Source organism: Pleuronectes platessa, chromosome 13 (genome assembly GCF_947347685.1).
Source record: "Pleuronectes platessa chromosome 13, fPlePla1.1, whole genome shotgun sequence".
Classification (NCBI taxonomy): Eukaryota; Metazoa; Chordata; class Actinopteri; order Pleuronectiformes; family Pleuronectidae; genus Pleuronectes; species Pleuronectes platessa.
The window spans coordinates 16,335,666-16,360,583 of NC_070638.1; the positions used below are offsets into that span (position 1 = coordinate 16,335,666).

The 24,918-nt window shown below is 41.1% G+C and overlaps 4 protein-coding genes across 6 annotated transcripts; 3 read left to right on the plus strand and 1 right to left on the minus strand.

The window, feature by feature from the left end:
* The first annotated feature begins 2,848 nt into the window (after positions 1–2,848).
* Positions 2,849–8,808, plus strand: pfn2a (profilin 2a). Of its 2 annotated transcripts, none has more exons than XM_053439004.1 (3): positions 2,849–3,206; positions 5,264–5,456; positions 6,696–7,004. In XM_053439004.1, the coding sequence occupies exons 1-3, from the start codon at positions 3,075–3,077 to the stop codon at positions 6,791–6,793; spliced, it is 423 nt and encodes a 140-aa protein (XP_053294979.1). In that variant the 5' UTR covers positions 2,849–3,074; the 3' UTR covers positions 6,794–7,004. The 2 variants fall into 2 exon arrangements, with proteins under 2 accessions (XP_053294979.1, XP_053294978.1); XM_053439003.1 differs by lacking the exon at positions 6,696–7,004 and adding an exon at positions 7,024–8,808 and having other exon boundaries at positions 2,856–3,206.
* A 110-nt stretch (positions 8,809–8,918) lies between these two features.
* Positions 8,919–14,029, plus strand: LOC128455302 (uncharacterized). 2 transcript variants are annotated; one of them, XM_053439001.1, is made up of 6 exons: positions 8,919–10,518; positions 10,623–10,744; positions 10,822–10,987; positions 11,410–11,525; positions 11,602–13,866; positions 13,947–14,029. In XM_053439001.1, exons 1-6 carry the CDS (start codon positions 10,458–10,460, stop codon positions 13,986–13,988), a joined length of 2,772 nt encoding a protein of 923 aa, XP_053294976.1. In that variant the 5' UTR covers positions 8,919–10,457; the 3' UTR covers positions 13,989–14,029. The 2 variants fall into 2 exon arrangements, with proteins under 2 accessions (XP_053294976.1, XP_053294977.1); XM_053439002.1 differs by lacking the exon at positions 13,947–14,029 and having other exon boundaries at positions 11,602–13,567; positions 13,666–13,792.
* Positions 14,030–15,383: 1,354 nt separating this feature from the next.
* ahsg2 (alpha-2-HS-glycoprotein 2) lies at positions 15,384–18,082 on the minus strand. Its single transcript, XM_053438506.1, has 7 exons — positions 17,774–18,082; positions 17,126–17,236; positions 16,914–16,995; positions 16,509–16,663; positions 16,303–16,398; positions 16,143–16,217; positions 15,384–16,051 (listed from the first exon to the last, which is right to left on the minus strand). The coding sequence occupies exons 1-7, from the start codon at positions 17,969–17,971 to the stop codon at positions 15,602–15,604; spliced, it is 1,167 nt and encodes a 388-aa protein (XP_053294481.1). The 5' UTR covers positions 17,972–18,082; the 3' UTR covers positions 15,384–15,601.
* A 490-nt stretch (positions 18,083–18,572) lies between these two features.
* Positions 18,573–24,892, plus strand: LOC128454909 (sentrin-specific protease 5). Its single transcript, XM_053438505.1, has 11 exons — positions 18,573–19,732; positions 20,463–20,582; positions 20,694–21,432; positions 21,540–21,645; positions 22,194–22,341; positions 22,470–22,517; positions 23,064–23,141; positions 23,586–23,723; positions 23,846–23,929; positions 24,042–24,092; positions 24,183–24,892. The coding sequence occupies exons 2-11, from the start codon at positions 20,571–20,573 to the stop codon at positions 24,297–24,299; spliced, it is 1,521 nt and encodes a 506-aa protein (XP_053294480.1). The 5' UTR covers positions 18,573–19,732; positions 20,463–20,570; the 3' UTR covers positions 24,300–24,892.
* The last annotated feature ends 26 nt before the right edge of the window (positions 24,893–24,918 follow it).

A 24,918-nucleotide genomic window follows, 5' to 3' on the forward strand; every position in this document is an offset into this window, starting at 1 on the left:
TGGTCAATTAAGCACATTTATGATTATTATGATTCATGTGATCTCTTGCATATTGCTTACCTGCCCAGGGACAGGGATATTGTTTTTCTCTGCGTATTCAAATGCCAGTTCACGGCACTTAACTGGAGCAAGGCAATGGAACTGGTCAGCTAGTTGTTTAAGTGTTTGGCTCCTCCTCCATCTCATCTGTGAATATTCTCTTTACCTCAGCTACTGCACCCCAGGCTACTGATTTTACTTTCCCTTTCTCTTTTTTCTTTATGAATCTTTTGAGGGTTGTCTTATCAATATTTCTATCCCTTCCAGCTTTTCTTAAGGACTTCTTTCCTTGCATGACCTCAGCGGCTACACTCTCCATCTCTGCGAGGGGTGTTTGGCCCCAGGTTGTCTCTGTTCAGTGGCATCTTAAGAATGATCACGGGATAACTTTATTTATTCATTTCTAAGTGAATTGAAATCGCACAGCTCTTCATACACCCTGGGCCTGTGTTTCTGGAAAACAGCGAGCATATGACACAGCATGCGTAACTTCTGTGATCACTACACCAGCTAACATTCTTCATAAAAGTGTAAAGATATTTTTAGCATGACATAAGAAAAGCAGTGTATTTTTAAGGGAGTTGATGGGAGGTTAATTCACAAAGATGAGGTTGAAGGAGCATCACACTACTGGTGCTGCATTGCCTCTGCAGCCGTTGAGGTGAGCAAGTGAATTATATGGGACTTTTATTATCTAAGAAAGTCAAATAAAAAAGTATGAGAGTATATCTGCAGGACTTTTATATATATATGAAAAATTCTGTTATAACCCATAAACCAGTTTAAATTAAAAATGATACACATTTGAAAATACCCCTACATAGAGACTAACTACAGGTTTAAAGACACATGGCAAGTCAGCTCTGCGCCAGAAATAAACCAGTCACACAATCCATAGAGAACACCGCCCCCGGTGGTCAGTGACTGTACCTCTCTGTGATAGGGTACCACGTTTCCTTTTCCTTTTTTGGTTATTTTGGATGAACCTTGAACTCTTTCTCATATAAGGTCTCTTATGTTCCTACACAGTATGGTTTTATTCGTGTCTGTCAGCAGATCAGCCACCATATGAAAATTCAAAAGTCCACTGGTCTTTCATTTATGATCATACTTAGAGTAGAATGAAAATGATTAGCACAAAAATAGTTGAGCCAGTTATAAGTTTAAAAATAGAAATGACATCATGCACTTTGTAAATGGAAACATCAACTCAAGTCGTAATTCATTCATATATCACTGGCTAACTTTGATCCAGGCCATACTGTCATTGTTAGAGTGTTGCAAATTATACAGCATAAATAGTATAACCTCTGTTTTGTTCTCTGCAGTTGTTCAAGTCTCCTCTGTATGTCAAATATTTATATTAGTCCTATGGCAAAAGCAATGTAGATTTAGGAATTTATATCATGTTATTTGAACTGAAATTGTATTGACATTGGTGGTATACACTGGGAATGTACTGTGTGAATATTTAAATGTTGTAGACAGATATTAAAATAAAAAACCTTAAGTCCTTGACTGTACAAACCCAACTGTAGGCCTGCTTATGGTAATATCCTGTCATTGCACACAAACACATTATATTGGTTTATATCAATATTAACCTTTTGTTAAAGGCAGATTACTTCACTCAACATGCTCAACAAAAATAATGCATTGATCTGGCATTGTATCTCATGATCCTTTATCATATATATTGGATGCTGGTTGTAGGGTAAATCCAAATATTTATCCAATAGAGTCATAACAGAATTTTAGTAAAACCTTTTCAACAAAAATAATAATAATATTAATATGCGTCTCCAACAAGCTCAGACGCATCGTGATGGACTCAGCTAATCAAGTTTTATTTTCACCTTGGAATGTCGTATAAAAAATGATTGCTGCTCTTGTATAGAGACACTTGATTGTCATTGGCAGACATAATTTGCTGCACAGGGTAATCGTCCTGTTATCTTGCACACACAACAGAAGAAATTATCACCTAATGATTAAGGGCCCTCATTAATCTCAAATACTTCAGAGATTTGGATGAAGTAAAGGGCGTCTCCGCAGGAACTTATCAAAGGAACTTCTAACCAGGCTCCCAACATAAGGAAAAAAAAAATCAGAATTTGGGAGTAGATTTCATAAGATTAAATAAGTTTGGGCCACAAAGTAAATTATCTCGTAAGCACAACATATTAATTGTCTGGGAACAACTTATTATCGTGTGCACACAAGACAAAGAAAATGTTTGTAATTCAAGACCTCCGTTCATCCCAAACTCTTCTGGATGAATGGACTCTCATTAGGAATGTATCAAACAAACCAGGCTTGATTTTTAGGAGAGTAAGTAAATTAGGGTCACAGGGTGATCATCCTGCTCGCAAAAGATATTGGGTGTTTGGGAACAAGTTATACAAGTTTTAAAAATGTAATATATGTCAAGCCTCCATGCAGCTTGAAAACTTTTAGATTTAGGAGTAAATAGCTTTCAGTGGGAACTTATAAAAATTCACTTCTGACCAGGCCCCCACCATAAAATAAAAAATGAAATTCTAAGAGGTGATCTCATTAGATTAGATGGTTTGGCCTCGGTAAACCTTGTGGGCCTCGGGGCACATTGTGACTGCTTGTTCTCAGCCTCCATCGTGGAAACACGTTCATTGATGGAATGAATGATTAAATAATTGTCTGTGTGTCTATACGTGTGTTCCCCGGCATCTTCCCTCAGACAGTTGACTCCTGGCTGAGCTGATAAGTCCCTGTTTACTCCGCCGCCTGCTGCTGCTGCTCCTGCTGAGCTCATTGTGCGGAGGGATCTGATAGGGACTACACCCAGCCGCTGCCTCACTGCCCTCCCTGGCTTTCTTTGCTGCCCCAGCCTTGACGTCGCTGAACGTCGGAGTGTGGCTTCAGATTGGAGACTCTAAATTCGCCTGCAGGTTTCCTCCCGATCCGGCCGCACGCTTTGTTTGTTGGAGAGCCGCCTTCCTCCTCAGCTGTAGGGATCCTTTATAAAAACCAAAACATATAGCACCAGTTTCTTAAACATGTCTTCTTGGCAAGGCTACGTGGACAACCTGATGCAAGATGGCAGCTGTCAGGATTGCGCCATTGTTGGGTATACGGACGGCAAATATGCTTGGGCAGCACATGCCGGTGGTACTTTCAACAATATCACGGTAAGACGGGGTAAAACGGACGGATTGGGAGTGGAAGGATGGTTCTGCTCGGATGTTGTTGTTGTGAGCCACCCACGCAGACGCTCACCAGAATTAACGGCGCTAAAAAAATCGTTATCTCGCAGCCCCTGGATGATTAGCATGCTAGCAGCGCCGTGCTAGCTAGCGGGGCTAGCTGCTAGCTCATCGGTGGCCCTGCCGCGGCTATCTCCTGCTAAGGAAACGCGGCGGGATTAGGCAGCGTGCGGACATCGGATGAGACCCTCGCTCGTTTGTGGCACGCACGTACCGCGAAGACACAAAAGCTGCGGACGAACGTCCATCGGAAATGTTAGCGCGCTGCTAAACGAACCGGGCGCTAATGTAAAAAGCAGCTAGTGGACGGGGTCTGCCTGGAGGGAGCGTGCATGCTTTTGTGTGCTCGGCCGCTTTGATTAGAAAGCATTAAGCTGCAGGTTTACCGGCTCACCGTGGTCAGCTTACCGCGATCCCGCCTCACTCCTCCCCGCGCATATTAATGCACATGTGGTTATTGGGGACATTATGTTTTTAATGCACCGAAAAGGACGTAACTTTGCCTCCGCTCCTTCCTACAGGCTTTTATTATTGTCTGGGCTGTGATACGTGCCTGTGGTCGTTGTGCTGGCATCCATGCATTTACCAAATTTGATTCACAAAGCTCCTCTCCTGCCATTCATGTGCAATACTGGCGCTAGGATCACTAATGTTTGGAATAGAGCTACAGCTTACACTTGGAATAATATTAAACAATATTGCAGATCAATGGTGCAAAACGTGTATATATTCAGTTAACTGTCATAATTTGTCCTAAAGGAGTGAACAAAATGTAAGTTTGGAGAACGTTTGGAATTGTAGCTTAATGAAGAGGATTGCAACTTTTCATTATAATTTACATCTCACAGCTCTCTAGAATATATTAGACGTTTTTCTTGAAAAAATAATTGAAACCTGTAACAAGGAAAAGGCCATCATTGTTCTATTATTATGCATATTGCAAAGAATTTGGACAGGTTGCACCATTACACAACTTTCATCTTTGTTGCAAATTTAGGAAAACATCCCTGTATATATTAATTCTATATTTATTGTATATAATAATTCAGATTTATCTTATTTACTGTATATTCTGTTTCTATTCTTTTTTTTGGTTCTTTATACATTTTCTCCTCTGCTGCTTTGTCAATTTCAAATTTCCTCTTCAGGGGGATCAATAAAGGTATATTGTATCCCCTTTATCATCGCTGCATAGTACAGTAAGGGTAGTTTGCAATTACAGCTTGGCTACCACAATCAAGTTTTTTTTTTTTTAAATACCAACTCATACCTTACTAAACTAACCAGTGATACCAAACAAACAAAGCAAAACAGAGGTAACACAAAAATGGAAGCTTAGGAAAGATGGGCTACAAATGATAAGCATCTTATACTTTAGAAAAATAAAAGTAGGCTTGTGGAACACTTACCTTTAATTGTTCAACCTTTTTGTCTTCAAGACATGGTTGATCAAAATGAGAGAGAGCCCTTGTCCATGTAAAATATTTGATCCAGTTTAGCCATTTTCAGCCTAACATTAGTCTTGTAGACACTGTTTTACAATTTACAAAAGATCAACTATTTGGCAACACCAAAAGCTGCTGGAAACCATTTATTAGTTATTTGTGAGTTATTTGTTTATTTTTTATAACTTGACTTTTCAGGTAACCAATGTCTTCTCTTTGGAACATTCATTAATGATTAATTGTTTTGTAAAGATTTTTTTGGGCCTTAATCGATAAGACAGCGTAAGCATGAAATTAGGAGAGAGAGAGAGAGTGGAGACGTGCAGCAAAGGGCCGGGTTGGAACCGAGCCTGTGGCCGCTGCAGCAGGACTCAAGCCTGCAAATACTCACAGATCTCTATTTACATCCATTTATATAGTCAATAATATTGTATATGTTAATACTAGGATGCATTATGCTAGTCATGTAGCTGAAGGCCTCTTAATTTAAAATCTGACTGACGTTTCCCCGATCCTGTGGTTTTGTGTGTTTTTCAGTCTCAAGAAATTGACATCCTTATCGGTAAGGACAGGGAGACCTTTTACACCAGCGGTCTCACTCTGGGCTCAAAGAAGTGTTCAGTCCTCAGAGACAGCCTCCTTGAGGATGGGGACTGGACAATGGACATCAGGACAAAGAGCGGAGGAGGAGAGCCTACATACAATGTCACTGTGGCTAAAGCTGAAAAAGGTAAGATTTTGGTTCCTAAATGGTTTATTTCAGCTATTAGAATGCCCCCTTCATAGATTAAGATTTGATGTTGTGAAAGTGTCACGTCGCTTTCAGAGCTTCTTCCGTACAGTTTTGTGACTTGAAGAAGTGCTGACTGAATATCACAGGCCCATTTGACCAAATTTTCAACATTTCTTCTCCTGTTGCGATGCATGAGCAAGACTCCTAAATGTATCTTGTATATAGTTGTAACAATCATTTGTAAATGTGATGCCTGCAAATATCTTTCTATTGAGTTTGATCCACGGTCCAGATTAAAGGACAGGGAAAAGCATCAAATTTTACATGCTGCCTGCAAATATTTGACATTTTTGTATGAGAAATGATTTGGAAAATGTATTACAAGAATTACTATTGTTTATTTATTTATATAAAGTTATTGTGCACTGATTTTAAAAATAGTTATGGTGACATTTTCTAAAGCTTAAAAAAATGTCAAGCATTTATATGAAATTTATGCTTCTCTTTGTTGTGCATGAATACCTTAGGATGTCTTGACTGCTGATCGGACAAAATGAAGGATGGATGCACAGCGCATTTTCACTGTTTTTAGTAATGGAATGAATTAGTAGATTAATCAATCATGAAGATTATTATAGTTGCAGCCCTATTGCTGAAAGATAATTTTTACAGCCATCTATGCAAGCTCAGAAGTGGCTTTGTGAAATGGGCCTTAGTCCCAGGAACACAAATCTTATAGATGCAAACATCTGAAGATGAAATGTGTTCATTTACCTAATGGTCAGATTTTATTATAAAACCTCATGTAAGCCATGGTATTGCCGACTGTCCGTTTGCCTTTGTGGTCCTCACAGTCTAACATTGCTCCAGTGTTTCTCACGTATTCACAATATTTATCTGGCTCTGACATCTAAAACTTTTGATAACTGGCTACAATCAATTTCTTTGCAAATTCATGACCAGGGAAAATAAGTTCCTTACTTAAGATTATTTCTCATTTACGAAATACTTTTTCAAGTTTGGAACACTTAATCATTTGCTGTCCAGGCTGCAGCATCTCATTGTGTCTGTTGGTAAAGTTGCAAAGAGAAGCATGCAGACAAGCAGCACTGTATGACACGCAGTTAGACATCCCTGCACTTCACACTCCTGGTGATGATCCTTCTTACTTGGAATGCCTTTACCCTTCTTACTTTTTTTTTTAACTGTCCCCTTTTTCTATCTCTTCTCTTTCAGTTTTGGTTCTTGTAATGGGCAAAGAAGGGGTCCATGGAGGCGGATTGAATAAGAAGGCTTTCTCAATGGCAAAATACTTGAGGGATTCAGGGTTTTAATGTTTCCGAGCTCAATTAGATCAAAATGAGGGACAAAAAAGAAGAGAAAATAAATATTTGCTGTTAAGATTTCTCCTGCAAGCAGTCAAATGTCTTGGAAACTTTTAATAGCAATGAAGAGTGGTAAGATGCTGTGTCACCTATGTACCTCCTCCCCCCCTGCATCCTGTAGGGGGGGGGGACACTCTGCAATTTTGTTCATTTCTCTTTTTTTCCCCTGTGTGCTCCAGTATTGGTTTTTGTCATGGGAAAGGAGGCGGTCCATGGTGGAATTCTTAACATGAAAGCGAATCTAATGGCTAAGAAGCTGAGGAAGGTTGGATATTAAGCAACCTCTCCACCCATCCATCAACTTAGCAGCCCACTCCCACTCAACCGCATTGTGTCGACAATACTCCGGGAATTTGATGGCATACAAAGTTACTTCCTCTGCAGTCTACTTTTATATACTCCCCACACTTTTCTTTCTTTTCTTTTCTTTTCTTTTTTTTTTAAAGGAAAAAAAAAAGAACACTACCCCACTTTAACATTGTACTTCTCGTGTTCTTGACACGGCAGTAATGGCATGCTCTTGCAAAAAATGATTGCAAAGTATAATAAAAGTGTTAAATCTGAATTTGCCTTGTGTAACATTCACTTAGCAACTGGCTTATATTCCAAGGGGAAGTACATATGTAATGGTGCATAGGTTTTATTTTTTGCACATTACTAAAAGATGCCATTTTTTTTTCCATCAGCATGTGGGCATTTAAAAGTTGCATGCATTCCCCTCTGTAGCATTCAGATCCCCGCCCTATCTTCTCTCTGTCCCAGCGTAATATTCCAGCCAAAACCATCTTCTCATCTGCCTCTTCATCTTTTAGTCTTCGCAGCCTCCGCTAAAGAAACAACAAAATTTCCTCTGACAAAGTCCTGTATGTGTGTACCTACTCGCCACCATCAGGCGCAGCTTCCTTTACCCCCTCCCCCCCATCACATGCTTTTGCTGTTGTACCTGACTGTGGTCTTAAAAGTTAATGGTGTGGTGTTGGGCTGTTATTTGAGTGAAGTGTATACAGTCAGCATTGCTGAGGTCTCAAAGATGATGTCAAGACGCTTCCACACATCCTGGAGTCTCAGTGGACATTCCATCTCGGTGACAGCTCCGACATTTGTCAGTCAGCTCCGACATTTGTCAGTCAGCTCCTGCTCTTTGTAAATTTCGCTGTCAATCACCACAGACACACTCATGTCATATTTTTTTTCTTCCCCTCCCCTTTGGACCAATTGTCAGTTTAAGAGGATTATCAGAATTGCTTCATCTTTTCTCTGATTGATGAATGATTGTTGGCATCACCTGTTGACTGTAAATCATTGACGACTTCAGATGACTGTGTATTTACTGCTTCTTTAGACTTCAACACTACTTAAAAAGTCTCATCACTAATTGATTTGTTGCTAACCTGTCCATTAACCAATGAAACTACAATGTCATTTTACTACAGCGTGAATGCATTTTGACTGTAAAACAAGGCTGTTGGGCTCCAGCACCTTGGAATTATTTGCCTTGTGCTTTAGTCTTCTAAGGAGTATTCACAAAATGTCATAGTATGGTACTTAGAATATATTTAAAAGAAAAAAAAGCTGTGTACACTAAACATATTGAAAATGGTGTTGGTTGGAATAAGAGCATTTGTAAGTTGTCTTGTGAAAAATTTCTGAGAATAACCGTGTATTCTGTGCCATAAAAATCGATCTGATCTGTTGCTACTATGAGTTGGATTTTTAACTGCTGCCCCGGCAAGAAGTAACTTTTAATGGCACTTTCCTAAGGGATGTTTTGGCATCAGTAATCCCCAAACTTTGTGGAATATGTACAGAATTAAACGACAGAAAAGAAAAAAAGTGTTTGCAATTTTTGTCTTTTTGTTTCTGAGAGGAAATTCCTTCTGCCACAAAATCTGCTATTTTAAATGCCATGAATTGATGAGATGTCTTGTTTACAGACAGATCAAATAAAAGTTATTCCAACCAGAGGTAATGCCATTATGTCCCGTCTGTTGCTTCTTCAGTACAAATGTGTTTATATACTAATTATTTAATGTCATTGGGTGAAGTCAGTTATTTTATTCAATTGTGTGATTCACTGTCTAATAGATCATATTATTCTTAAATGGATCAATTTGAATAGTCAGGGGAATCAAGATTTAGCTCCCTGCGGTTCTGACAGTTAATGGAGAAAAAAAATGTTTTAAAATAATATTTGGCTGCACGTCAGTGGGTCACTGCTACTTGATGCATTTGAAATCCATACCACAGTGAAGTTAGTCTGATTACTCTATGTAAGAAAATGCAAAAGATAGATATCTTATTGGTTTTGATGGAAATGCTGGCATCCACTATATAAAATGTCAAGTGACCAAAAAAAGCAGCACACATAGACAAACATAATCTTAGTATATATGTATGATCACAATTCTTTTTTTAAAAGCAGTTGAGCAAAGTGGTGTCAGCAGCCAAAGGGAAGTCACTGCTTTTTTTCATTTTAATTTTTCATCCAACCCAAACCAGGTTCAGATTAAAAACCATAACCCCCAAACATCTGGACAATATTGTTCTGGAGAAGCTATGGTTTTTTCAGTGCTTTTTCCACTTTGGCACTAAATCTGTGTTGTCGATGTGTTTTTGTACTGTAGTACTGTAAATTAAAGGTAGGTGTCACAGTGTGTTCACAGTATGTGCACATTTATCATCCTGTTAGGCCTGAAGAAGAACAATAGACACCATGAGCATGTGTATCATTAGCTATGACCCATGCTAGTTGCTTTGAGATATTTACGGCATTTTTCCTTAACGTGTGTAGAATATAATACACTCATTTTACAGGCACTGGTTTAGCAAACATATCAGGGTCATATAAACCCTATTAAAATGCCATGAAATGTTAGGTCCATTTCTATAACACTAATGTGAGTGCTACATTAGTTTTAGCCATTCTGCCTGTTAAGCCCCGCCCCTATCAGCTCAACTGGTAACACCTGCTGTGGTTGGGTGTTTGAATGGTGTAATTGGCACCAGGCCTCATGTGGCCAGTCTTTAAAAGTGAGTGAGAACAGAAAGGCTACGTTTTCGCCTCAGACCTGTGCATTATTCCTTTCTATTGTTTCTGATGGCGTGGAGCGTGGGCAGTAAAGGTTTACTATGGTTTGGACTTTTTGTGGTTGCTAGTTCATTTTGCAGTTGTAGCCCCCTGACGAGGCTTAAGGCACTGGATAAATTAAAAGAAAAGTCGATGATTAGCAGAGGAAGTGGTCTGCGACATGGACGACTCCTCATCGGGCAAAACTCTCTGCAAGGTGCAAAAGTCAAAGCAATCGGTACCTCAATGGAACTCCTGGATTTAGATGTTGATTACCAAGCTGACATGGGTAAGTTTGAAGTTCTGCATATAATTCTGTATAAAATGTACCTCATGACTTTTAATTGATTGTAACCTTGCAAACTTTTAATTAAATTTGTACGAAAATGGGGAAACATTTAATTAACGGCATTATTTTTTAAAGGTTGGGGAGAGCCCAAACAATATAAACGACAAGGTGACTACTCGTCAAGCCCAAAGCCAGGCGAGGCAGTGGTGGAACAACTCCTTGAACTGGAACCAAAGGTTGAATGTACAGGAGACTCCATGAAGCTTCAAATCCAAGGTGCTGCCTCTACCCCTGGATCTCTCTTCTGTGTGGACCGAGGTAAGTGTTTAATTTAATTTTGGTCATATATTTACAGCCATGATCGATTTTATTACTATATGCAAATATAATGTATATTTTTTTCTCTTTTTATAATCTCCCAGGAAGCAACCTGTCTCCACTGCCCCTGTCCAATTTGCCACAAAGCTGTGGTTACACAATCCGGTCAACAAGGAGAGACTTTGTCTTGGTTGCACCCTATGACGGTTGCTTTGTTGCTCATGAGGTGATGTACTTTCCAAAAGCCCTTTACTCACTTGAACTTTTAAAGTTTAACCGTGTCTAACTTCTTATAAATTTCAGGAGGATAGCTATGTTCTCCCCTTGCGTTGGTGTGGGTTACCGGTGAGGATGTCATGTCCTGTGATGAAGCCTTCTGCACCTAACCCTCCGATGGTCACCTGCCACTCTGAGGGGATGGTTGTCAAGACCGACTGGATGATCTCTGCTGCTAAAATTATAGTAAAGTGTAAGTTTTTAATTTGCGTATTTAACATATCTAAAGTTCAGTCCACGCCTAACATGTCTATTGCATTGCAAAATAGATTTGTCAATTGTCACTTTTTTTTAGAACGGCTACATTTAGTTGTATTTTACCCCTTGTAGAGTGTGTGCATTTGCTTCCTGCCATCAAATTATATGGCATATGTGCTTTTCTTGCTTTGAATGTGCTTAAATAGCTGCCTCAATGTTCTAATTTTCCAAATTGGCTTCAGCTCCACAATTCAGCAGCTATTTCTTTATCAGATCTATAGGCATAGAAACAATGGGCACACATGATTGCATGTGGCTTGCATAAATCCTAAGCAGAGTTCTAAACCAGAAATTTGATAAATTTGAATGGAAGGTGACTTATAAAAGTTTACGTGTCTGACTAATTTTACCTTGCAGTGAATGATGTCTGGGAGCCTTTGCTGAGCGCCTCAGCCAAATGTGGGTTCGTTATAGTTGTTCTTCCTGATGGTGTTGCCATCTCTGCTCGCTATGCGCCCTGCCTGAAGAAAAGGGTACAGTACAATTTGTTTCCAGAAAATGCATTTACAAATTCATTTAAACAGTTTCTAACCAACTTGTTATTTTAAGGATGGTCTGTACACCCTGGAACTCTATGGAGATGGAGAAACCAAAATTTCCTGTCCATCTCTGTCAGCAACTGAACCTGAACTCACAAAAAGCCCACCAAACTATCCAGGACCGCAAACTGAAGTGCCAAGCAAAGGGGTACATCACTTGACCCCATCTCATAGTTCTGGTTCACCTCCTTATCAAACTTTTGCTAAGAACCAAGAGGCACCTCACAAAAAACCAGACGAGGGTCCAAAGGATATTGCTCGTCCTCAAATGCCAGACTATCCTTCGTACCCACATTTCTTCTACCCTTATCCAGATCCTAAACCTGTAACTACTGCGCAGCCACTGTCGTCTCCTTTAACCAAGACAAGTGAGGTGCAATCCAAACAAACTCTCCTCCCATCAAATCTGCCAATGGCACCTGAAGGACAAATGCCCCAGAAATTCCTTCCTTTCTATGTCTGGCCATCTCAACCTCTACAATTGCCTGTTGAAAAAGAGACTCGAGTAGACTCTTCAGCCACCCAACCACCTAAAGTCAAAGTGGAAGACCCCTTTTATCATTATCCATACTATTTTAATCCCGTACAGATGCTTGAAAACCCTACTACGCAGTCACCAGTAACTAAACCACCGCCAGGTAAATTTCCTGAATATGTCCCATCTGGAACTACTCAAAAACCTCAAGAACCCACTTCAAGCAAACCTGAGAACCATGAATACAAACCACAACCGCTAACTCCAGTTGCTCAGGAACCTCGCAGACAGATGTACCAGCCGTTCTACCCAACCCCATTTTACACCCCCTTATGGCCTCAAGGCCCTTACCAGCCACAAATGCCACCCACAAAGCTGACTCCTACACTGGCTCCAAAGGGCCAATTGAACCCTGGGACATCACACCCCCAAATCCCTGGGAAATTGTCAACCAGTAAACCACCTTCAGCTCCACAGAGCAAAGTGCCATCACAACCTGAAGCTCCTGCAGCCAAAGTACAACAGCAGGTCTATCCCTTCGTCAACCCTTCTAAAGGCAAAGTGTATGATCCTTTTAACCCTTATTACCCACAGCAGCCTCAGCAGATAACATTACCCGCTACTACCTCCACACCGAGACCACAACCTATCCAAGAACCTATTTATGGTGGTAATGTCCACCAAGGTCCACAACCAGGCTCTCCCTATATGCCCCCTTTCTACTGCCCTCAATCCTGCCCATCTGGCATTTATAATTGCTGTCCACAATTTGCTTTTCATCAACACCTGCATCAATATGTTCCAGCTGGACTTGGCAGTCAAAATGCTCCTCTAGTCTATCCAGCGATGCCATATCTCTCTTCATTGGGATATTCTAGTTCTGGTAGGGGCTTGGGTGATCCCGCTCCAGAGCTAACTGAGGAAACTACCCAAGTTTCTGCAACCACTTTACAACAGGCCCTTCCACCTCAGAATGAACAACTGCCATATCTCCTGCCACCAGATGGCAACAACGCTGTGCCTGTTGTCAGTGTACCTATAAATCAGAGGCCAAACTACCCTTATTTTGTACCCAATATGTATCCACCTCAAAGCCAGTCAGCAGTTAATTACAATGCACCCTCTGGACCCCAGCCTCCTGGTAATTGGCAAGGAAATCCATATTATATACAGCCCCCACAGTCGCAAATGAGTCAACTATTACCTTTTGGTGCTCAATATCTACAGCATTTGGCAAACCAGCAAAGGGAGCCCAGAGCCACTGAACTAAAACCATCTAATGTAAACCACAGTGATTCTGAAGAGCCAATGCGAGCTAAAGTCAAAAGTGTAGCTGATCGTTATCTTGTCCCTAACCCCGTGCTTCAAGATGCCCGAGCACCTAGTGCAAACTCCTCACAACAATTTCTTAGTGCCTTAAAGAAATCTACCACCCATGATCAGATAATCCAAACCGACGCTCGATCAAAGAGTTATGTGCTGCTACAGCAGGGCCCACCAGGTAGGGAGCGCAACAGTAAAACTGAAGAGCTGCTTGCTGACACAACCCTCCAGTCACAAAATCTTAAACCCCATAATCGGTATTCAAATCCCCAACAGGATAACCCCCCCTTTGGCTCTGCAATGGATGGCTCTCATTTTGCACCATTGCCCAGGGACTCTTTCAATACACCGCATATAAATCCTGAAGTATTAGAAAAAATGTGGCAACTCGGGCGAACCTTCGGCTACAACCAAAGGATTCCCTCCCCTGCTCCTGGAGAGGAATTTCAAGGACGGCGCTCAGCAGCTGACCAAAGGGTGCGTTGATTTGTTTTGTTTGTATTTCTTTAACTTTTTAACCCAGTTTTTGTTTATCTAATAAACTTTTCTCCTTACAGGACTGGAACTATGCACCCAGAGAGGAAGAACATCAGAACTAGAAACTAGTTGCATTCAATTTGAATAAATGATTAAAACAGTACCCAAACTTGTCCTTTTTTAATTTTATTTTTCCCATTTAAAATTTGTTTTTGTCCGACTGCGTTTTGGTAAAAGTGAGTAGTTTGAGAAGTTGATGTAAATGAATTGTCACTGTAGTCAATCTCTTTTGGCATTAGTGGTAATAAGTGTTATTTCTGCTTTGCGTTTCTCCGTTTCAAAGTTGTTTTACTCTGTACTTGTTGGCATGAGGAATGTTTCTGCTTTTTAGACCCAGAAGGTGCATTGCCCTTGTTGAACTAATTTGTTTTGCCTTACCCTGAACTGGTGCTTAATGAACATTGACCCATTCCTATGGGTAAACATTGGATACAGTTCTTGTTCATTCATCCACAGTGGCCTAAAGGTTTTTGAAACTTCAAAACCTGTCCTTCCAATTGCCGGAACTTCTAGATTTCATACCTTAACTCATCCACCATCAATACAGAAATACTTGCACAATTATTGCATTTCCCTTCTAAAATGATTAAAAGAAATAGGAACAATCGACCGCTGATTCCACTTTCACCAAATTGATTAAGCTCTCTAATTTCACATCAACTATAAAGATGAAAGGAGAACTCGTGCAGCAGCTGATGTCATATGCAGAAGAGTTTTAATGTAGACTTGATGTATCAATGAGACCAGAAGGTTGAACAGCGGTAACAAGCGATTGTCATCCCCTAGTCTGAAGTGTGTGGAACAAAACAGGCCACACTCATAATGGTGTACAGATGCAATGTGAGCGGATGGTCAAACATTCCTCACCAGTTGGGAAAACGTGTTTTTGCAGTGGAAGCCCAAGAGCTTTGCAGTCGACTGACTTTACAGCAATTGATCAAGTCACAAACAACGGTTTATGAATGACAGGATTTGAGAGGAAGATCAAGTGCAGAACTATTGTACAATGATAAAAAACATCCTTTTACCTTTGGGTCTTATCTGCATTCATGGAATGGAGAGCATCTAATGGTCATTGGCCGGTGTATTTTAAGGTCAACGTTTAAGTTTATATTTATTTTTTTTAAACACAAATTCAGAGTTTCAATCATTTCAACAATGTGCAAGAGCAAATCTGACGTATGCTGTAGCAGTATTTGTAGAAACCTCAGTGGGTCTGCAGGAATTTCATTGGCCTGGGTAAACATGATCAGCAAACAAGATTGTTTTGCAATCACCATCAAAGATGTGGCATGAAGGATTGAATGCTTTTCACTACCAGTCTGTTCATTGAAATCTCTGCATAGAGGTTATCGATGTGTCCTCATCAGACCTGCAGATGACCTCATGAATCCTTCATTGACTGTTTTGTTTCATTATAGAGAAAACGGTAATGACAAAAAAGAATGGACACAATGTTGGAGTTGACAGATTTATTCAGAATGAAATGCAAATCTCTATCATTTTCCTGTTTTGCAACACATTACGCTCTTTCGACAATTTAGATTACTCTTGGTTTGTAGGAAACATATTGCGTAACATCAACCTACCACATCACATGTTTCTGCATCAATTAAAGTTACACTGGCACCAATACAGCTGAAGAAAGCAAAGAAGGAGACTCTGCGGGATCTGTTCAACTGAAGAATCTGACCCTTCCTGGACATGCTGGAGGAGCTGCAGGGATATTGACTGCTAATATAGCAGCAGCAGCAGCAGCAGCTACATCTCTCTTAGACACAGCAACAGGGACCTCTTTACTAATGGAGGATTCTGAGGTTGATACAGAGTCGGCAGCTGGAGCGGGATCAGCAGCAGCAGGAGGATCAGCAGCTGGAGCGGGATCTGCAGTTGCTGCAACAGGTGCAGCAGCATCGACCACTGCAGGGACCACAGGTACAACTTCTGCGGACTCCGCTGACTCCCCTGACGCTGAAAGATGGCCACTCAGATGAGGGTTATGGAGAGAGGTCAGTTTGTGGTGTCTCAGACCGTGCTTGTGTGGCAGACTGCCTGTATGTACGTGGACCATTGGTGGCATGGCTGGAGCTGCAGCCACAGTGCTGTTGGCATCTACAACGGGCATCTGAAAAATGGTCAACACAGTGAAAGATTGTAAAATCCAGGGCTTACTTTTGCCCACAAAAAATATTTGGAGAACCTGAGCTGCATTTTACCATGGGAGCAGGGAACATCCTGCAGTCCACATCGTGAGCAGCTTTGACACCTGTGGCAGTACAAAAGCCACGTTGCTGTGAGAGAAAAGAAATGTTTGTTTATCTCATTTTCATGCAATGTTCAGAACTAAACTTTTTAACTGATGTTTTGTGTACTTACAGCCATGGGGTCATTCAGAGGAATGCAGGTGGTGCCAGTGCAATTAGCCTCAACCACGACATATTCTACTGAATACCGTGCCGAAGGAAACAGAACCTGAAACAAGGACATTTTTGGGGGATATTGGTTACTGACAAACATTAATAAAATGTGCAGGAGCGTTCAAACATGATACAATTATTTTAATTCATCTGAACAGAGCCCACCTGTGACGACATCCTTCCAACCTCCATGATGGTGTAAGTCACATTCCCAGTATTGTTATTAAAGGTCGCCAGTGAGGCCTGCACAAAGTCCAGCCCTGAAGTGTGGTTCAGAGGGAGGAGATCGAAACAGCCCCCGCACATGTCCTCTCTTGATTCTGAGCAAAAACACACACGCAGGGTTTTATATGTAGAGGACAGACACCAATAACAGTTTTCTTTGGTTGTTTTTCCTCACTCTAGATGAGAGCTAGGGGCAGAGGATGTCACACCTTGTTTAACCCTACGAGACAATCTGTGATTTGTGAATATGGACTATGCAAATAAAATCAAATTGATTGATTGACACCGATGTCTTCGGTCACTGTGTGGGTTCATAAGGTTGCGCGTGTGATCAGAAAGTTATACCGTCTGTTTTACACTTGAACGCAGTCACAGTCAGAACTCCGGCAACTTTCTTCAGCACCACATCGCAGTCTCCCTCCACGGCCTGAATTGGGAAGAGGTGATAATAAAAAGCTAAGCAGTCTCATTTACTATTCTCATTCATTTATGTTGTGAATAAGTATTATCATCATTAGATCTGGGCGATTTTGTGAAGCGTTGGTGCGCAGACTCACCGTCGAGATTTTGGGTCGGACTGTGCAGTTGGCAACAGGTGTGGGGTCCATCACATGACAGTTTGTCTCCAGCAGGTCAATTTCAAGGACGTATGTGTCGACTCCATCAGCCTGAAGACAGAAAAAACATTGTACATTGTTTTTTATTGTACAGCATGAGATAGTTCACCGAATGGACCAAATGTTCTGGTGTCTGCATGGACGAACATGCAAATGTTTGTAATGATACTGTAGAGTAGAGAAGGGTAGGGATCAAACATCAACTGTTGAAAGAAAGAAAGAAAGAAAGAAAGAAAGAAAGAAAGAAAGAAAGAAAGAAAGAAGGAAAGAAAGAAAGGAAGAAAGAGGAAAGAAAGAAAGAAAGAAAGAAAGAAAGAAAGAAAGAAATGTAGTGTGCATGTGCAATGGTTAAGGAAAGGAAGCAGGTATCTACTAATTATACCTACTATTAGGTTAAATAGATTTTAAGGTTGGGATTTTTTTGTGGGACATTCAAAGTGGCACATAATTCAGTTCAAACCTCGTCCACCGATGTAGGTGATCCTACTGTCCAGTGGAGGAAATGCCGATTGCAAATTTTGCAATGTCACACACAATTTACTGGCTTGTTTTTGCCTGTAAATAGACAACATTTTCCCTCTGACTTACCCCGGAATAGATCTTGATGTCCTCGATCCTGTTCAGTGCATACTTGTAGCCGTGAACATGCTGGCCATTGAGGTAATCCTGGGCCACCATCGCAGCCTCCTCCACATCAGGGGAATCACATGGCGGCCGCAGTACGTTGACCTGAGCCCACGTCCCAACCAGAAGTCCAAGAACCACAGCGAAGCCCAGAGGATTCATGTCTGCGAGAGATGTAAGAGATATCAGAGCAGTGGTGCAGAAAGGGGAAAGGAAGAGAGGAAAAAACTCATGCAGTCTGCGCTGTATATATCCTGCACCTTAAACTGAAAACAGAGCCAAGTTAAATACAACGATCATCCCTCCTGACCACGTGTAACCCACGTCTGTTTTAGGACCGCTGCCAAAACAAATGACAGTTGGGTAAGTCTATCATTGAAGTTCAAATCAGGTCTGATTCACTGTGTTTGTTTCATCCTCGAACATCTGCAAACATCTCCTCTGTCTTTTCACAGCTGTCCCCACATCTGAGAGTTCCTTGAATTGAAAAATATCATACAAATTCATGTGACGAACTTCACGTCCAAACAGCCGTACTGTGTAAACAGCTGTTGCTCTCCGCAGAGGTCAATGAGAGTGATCAGGCAGAGAGCAGGGCCCCACTATCAGCAGGGACTCAGTGACTGAGGATGTTTGCCAACGAGAGGGCGGGGGGGCACAGCGGAGGGTCACGGACACACACTGCTGCAGCACGTGTTTGCTCTGTATTGGACTGTCTGCAAAATGCACTGGTGTCAATCCAGGTCAGAACCATGATATAAAGAGATACGGATCAGGGCTTTTAAGGAAAACACATCCTGTCAAACAGAGGTTAGCCACAAGACACTGACAAACGATTTTCATGTTATATCAATTTTGTTTTTGTGTTATCTCTGTTTTTTTCCTGCATTTCTTTTTGTCATAGCTTTTTTCACTTCGACCACGTTCTTCAGACCTCCTTAGAATTCCTTGAAGGCCTTTACTGAACATATGGAAGTTACAAGGAATGAAGCCTTGAGACACCTGAAGTAGATTTTACTCATTTCCATCTCACACGCCCTGGTCAGTTGCAATGGGTTGCTGGTTCCAATCCTGGTTGGGCCACGGACTTTCTGTGTGGAGTTTGCATGTTCTCCCAGTGTCTGGGTTGTTACTCCGGCTTCCTCCCACAGTCCAAACACATGCAGGTTATTTAACGTGAGTGGGTGATTGTTTCTGTGTGATGGTCCTGTGACTAGCTGGTGACCTGTCCACGTTGTCCCCTGCCCTCACCCTTTTCACCGTGTGGTCTACACTTGATGGCGGGGACCGTAACGCTTGATCCCCTAGACGGACAAAGAAATTGAAGCTCCTATCTTTTCCGAGCAAGCTAGCAAGCATCACTAGAATTAGAATAAGGGTTAGTATAAGGTTTAGTACTAGTATTAGTACAAGTATTAGTATTAGCATAAAGGTCAATATAAGGGTTAGTATTAGTATAAGGATTAATAATAGTACAAATATTAGTATTAGTATACGGGTTAGTATAAGGGTTAGTATTAGGTTTGGTACTAGTATTAGTATTAGTATAAATGTCAATATAAGGGTTAGTATTTGTATAAGGATTAATATTAGTACAAATATTAGTATTAGTTTAAGGGTTAGTATTGGTGTTAGTATTAGTATGAGGATTAGTATTAATAGTTGTATAAGGGTGTTGCTCCTTCTGACCTGAACCCCTCGTTCTTAGTGAAATGTGATTGGTAGGCTGCGGGGTGACGCGTTATACCTGCGACACTGAGCGAGCAGTGCATTGTGTACATGCTGAGCTGTGTGCTGCAGGTGAAGCGCTCAAACATGAGTGAATAAGAAGCAGGTTCCTACTCCTGGGTGTGATCATGGAGGAGCCTGATGAGACAACAGCTTCTCGGGGCGGAGGCGCAGACACGAACCGAGGCGGTGACGGTGAGACCGAGCTGCGTGTGTCTGTTCTGTCAGTAAACATTAGCTGAGCTAGCTGCTGTAGCGAGGACTCTGTGACTGCTGCTAACACGTGTCGAGAAGATCCACAGACCATGAGATGTCTGTGCTGAGGAATAACAACCTAGCTGTGTGTGAGACACGTAGTAAAGGGTCACTGATACACACCACGACAGTCGAGGTTTAAAACGGTTGGATACAGGTCTCCTTCTATTGGATCCTTCTATAACATGTGTGGTAATTGTTAAGTGACTGTGTACATAAACAATTACAGGGATATATAAATGCTTAATTTCAAGTAACAGTAAAACTACAGTGTTATGAACTACTTCTTAATTTATAGTAACAGTAATACTAAAGTGATATGAAATTCTTCTTAATTTTGAGTAAAAGTTAAACAACTGTGATATAAAAATACCTAATTTCAAGTAAAAGTAAAACTACAGTGGTATAGAATCCTTTATTTCAAGTAACAGTTAAAGTTCTACATTTCAGATGTAGCCACTGCTCTTACTGCTGCAGGCCTTTTGCTCTTTTAGTCTGATGATCATTCTAATGATTGTGGCTGAAACAAACATGAGAGGAGCAGAAAATAGCTCACAGTACAATACTCAAGTAATTGTACACAGTTACATGGTACTTGTCTAGTTATCTGCTGTAAACAACAATGAAAGCTGTGCACTGAATGTAACAACACATCTGTTCTTTATTGCAGCGGGTGTTCAGACTGCTGAGCACCTCACCAGAAGTGGACGTGAATACAGAGATAACTAAGTGGAGTATGAAGGGAAAGTGACTCTTGGAACCTTAGAGTCAGTTGGCCATGGCCTTGAGAGTGAGCATGTCTTTATCAAAAAGGAGACAAAATAAAATCTAGATTCAGCTCTGCTGCCTATGACACCCACACCTCCATGTTCTCATGTGACCACTCATCACTATCTGCCAGATGCACCGAACAGAGAGCCGCAGGAGCAAAGCCAAGTACCTCAAGAGACGGAAGGGGTTCATGTCTTCAGTCAAGGGAGTTTCTCATCTGTCCAGACGAGCCAAGAGACGCTTGTTTTTCAAAGTGCAGCTCTGGATGTGGAGGAAGCGGAGAGACAAATGCCGTTTGGGGATTTTCCGAGCAAAAAGAAGAGCTTGCGGGATCAGCAATGGACCCTGCTTCAACTCAAAGGCTCAATCACAGAAGAACACAAGGAAACTTCTAATGTATCACACAGTAAACTCAGACAGTTCTCGAGACAGGACTTCAGCGGCAGTGTCACCACTTGGTTGTGATACTGCTGCTGCAGAGGAGATGCCCAGAGGGCCGAGCTGTCCGCTGAAGCCACCTGAACCAGTCGGTCTGTCAGAAACTTTATTCACTTCCAGCTCGTTTCAGAACCGGGTCACGGACACAAATGTTCCTGGAGCTCCATTCACTCAGACTGTGTCATCTCAAAGAAGAGAGACCTCTGGACGGTGTTGTGTAATTGCAGAGCCATCGAAACCCTCTCGCACAGTCAAGCCCGCGCTGAGGACAGAGGCATGTGAGGAGATGAGGGGGGGCACATCAGGACAATGTACCACTGTCACTCCAAGTCAGGAAAAGGCCTCAGACACACATACTGAGGACAGACTCACCTGTAAAAAGGCGTCTCAAACCAATGTCAGCCTCAAAGCGCTGACGAAGGACATACATGGTACTTTTTTTTTAATCACTTATCATTTTTTTTAACCTTCACTTTTCGGTTAATGTCTTTGTTTTCACAGCTGTTTGACATTTCTGTGTGTTTCCCTGTTTCTCCAGAGTTCCTCGATGACTTTTACAGAATATATGGAAGCTTGATTCCACTGCAGAAGAGCGACGTGTTGAGACACCTGAAGAGGAAGTTTAACACAAATTTCAGTGACAGGTAAATCTCTGTCATAAATCTAAATCTTGAATCCAATTGAATTGTGGGATTCTGTCTCTTTACATGATTAAAATTTTTTTTAATACTTTTTAGAGACAGTAGGTATTTATTATCGTGATTCTGATCTTAGCCTTGTGGAACCAGTCGTTAGTATTTTGTGTCCATTGTCCAATATGAAAATTAGAAACCGCCCCACAAAAGAGAGGCTGCCCGGCTGCCAGTGTGTCCGGAGGCCAGCATTGAAATTCAAGTAAATGAAATGTGTATCGGTAATGGATGACAGACCACACAACACAACCTCATTCAGGAAGCTATGGAACGTAATTCACCTCGTTTGTATGACACATTAGAGGTTGTTGACTAATCTCAACAGACTAAGCTTTATCAGAAAGGGGGGCGGGGGGCCTTAACGAGACAGGAGCTAAAGCCAAGTGTTTCAGACAGAGGCTGAAAAGAAGAGCTGCTGAACATTAGAGCATGTAAAACCTTGGTATCTGGAATGCATTACATTTTTGGACCAGTTATTTAATGCTTTCCTGTCCCTGCAGGAAAAATGTCGTCTTCTCGGAGGTCAACAAATACAGAAGTGCGATCGTTCAGAAACCCATTCCCTCCTTCCAGGTGGTCTACAAGAAACACACACTGACACTGGACGATTTGTCGACTCTGGCTGATCAGAACTGGCTCAATGACCAGGTTAGATCCAACACTGGTCATTTCGCGTATGTCATTTACCTGGAAGTGGTCCAAACCTTGTGGTCCAAACCTTGTGGTCCAAACTTGTTTTAACCATATATTATTCTATATTTTTGTTTCTGCTTAAGGTCATGAACATGTATGGGGAATTGATTGTGGAATCTGCCAATCACAAGGTAATCTAATGATATGTAGATGCTAGACTGTTTCTTTTCTTCTTAAATCATAGCATCAGGTGGATGTTACGTACTTACCAGGGTTATTCAAATATCCCTTATCAGCTTATTTGCTTGTAGTTGACTTCCTGTGATACACAGACAACTACCAGGAGAAACAGTTTACCTGGCTCAGTGCCAAGTCAAAAAAAGAAGATCACCTGTTAACATTTTATAGAAATCCCCATTTAATATTTTTTTGGGGCACTATTTCTTTGTCTTGTGTGAACAGTGAACTGCTGTCTTTTCCTCCAGTTAAAACATATATTTAACTAAAGGTTAGACTTTGTCACAATCAGAGAATTGACCTATTCTTTTGAACTCTATGCAGCACGTACAGAACCTTAACACAGTAAGAATTGTGCAATTTTCTGGTCATTTTTGATGTTTTCTGTCTTAATCTGGCTAGAATAAGTTAATTTAGCATCAAAAACACGTGAGCCTGTATAAACATAAAATCTGTTTTGTAATTATACTTTTGTAACCTTAATCTCTCTCCGCTCACAGGTCCATTTTCTCAACAGCTTCTTCCACCGACAGCTCATGACTAAAGGATACGATGGTGTGAAGAGATGGACAAAGCAGGTCAGCACTAATGTGGTTATTTATCAGTGTTTGTGATGTAGATTAAAATCCAAGACCAAAGTAGAGCACATACCTCCGCCCAGGCTCCTTAAATTCAAACAAGCTGCAACAAATTACACACACTCATAGATATCAGTTCCCCAAATGTGCCTGATTTTTATCATCAAGATCCATGAATTATTCTCTGGGATATGCACCAAAACTTAATGGGTTCTTCTGTGACTCATATCACATCCTTCCACCAAGCTTCGTGGAAATCCGTCCAGTTTTTTGGGAAATCTTGCTTAAAATCCAACAAACAAGAAGACAGGGATTAAAACATGAGCATATTGGCAGAGCTAATGATGCATTAAGTCTTCATGAAATAAGAGGACATGACTGAACAAATGAAGCGAGAAAAAGAAGACTGAGTAACTTTAACTCTTTCCTGTCCCTCTTTCCCAGGTGGATTTGTTTTCGAAGCGTTTGCTCTTGGTACCGATCCACCTGGAGGTTCACTGGTGTCTGGTGACTGCTGACTTTGTGGAAAAGAAAATCTGCCTTTACGACTCTCAAGGGTTGGCACTCCAGAAGGTTGCAAGGGTAATTTGATGATTTAATTTTTTGTCCCTTTAACAATATACATGCACGTTTGAGCTGCTTATTTTTAAAGTAATAAGTCCTTATCTATAAAAGTGTATTTCTTTATGCTCTGCTAATAACAGAACATCCTGAAATACTTGATGGCAGAAGCAAAGGAGAAGCAGCAAGCAGCTTTTGAAAACGGCTGGACAGTGTCGTTTGATGAGGTACGTAAACGTTGATGGCAGCTGAGGCATCAAACTATCTCTTTAGCGTCTTCTTCTTCCTGCTGGAGATTCCCTGAGATGATGTTTTGTCTCCCCCTGCTGTCCCTCACAGAACGTCCCACAACAGACCAATGAAAACGACTGTGGAGTCTTTGTCCTGGAGGTAACAAGTCGGCCTGCTTAGTAATCACGACTTCGATCATTCTTCTTTTTTATTTTGTACTCTTCGCTAATAACTTGATTTCCATTGCAGTACTCCAGATGCCTTGCTCTCACAAAAGCCCTGCAGTTTTCCCAGGAGAACATACCAAAGATACGTAAGAGGATCTACAAAGAGCTGTGTGACTGTAAACTCCATGAGGAGGGATGACAAGGGTCTTGCGAACGTGTGTATTCATGTATTTATTGCTGATAATAATGATAATAAAGTGTGCTGCTTTTAATTCAGGTCCGAAATCAGCGTTCCACACACTCTAGTCTGTGCAGGGCTTCACTACCAGCTCACTGTACAGCACTGTGAGTGCCCACTGCAGGAGATAGTCACTATTGTATGAGGTGTGCTGTTCATGCTAAACCATGATATTTGATTTTTGTAGTAAAATGATCGATATTTATTCAGCAAAGTTATTTAAGGAAAGAAAGCTGTTATTGTTCCTGGAGTTTACACATCTACAGTGCACCAACAGAGCCTTATTGTCTTGTCTGCCTGTTGAGGTGGAGCTCATCGGTTTTGGTTCATGTCTTGTGTTGATTATTTAATGTTTAAACCTTATTTGCACATTTTTAAGGTCCACATTTTATTGACGTGTGGTTTGAGATGTTTTGCATCATGGTTTTCCTGTTAGTATCATGACTGAATAGAAACTATAGAGCTGTATATTGTTTTAGAAGAAAATCATTGTTTTTGTTTGTTGCATAATGGAAATGTGAGTTTCAAATTAAAGTTGTTTTTTTTCAATATTATCAATCAGGACCATGCGCTGTATGCT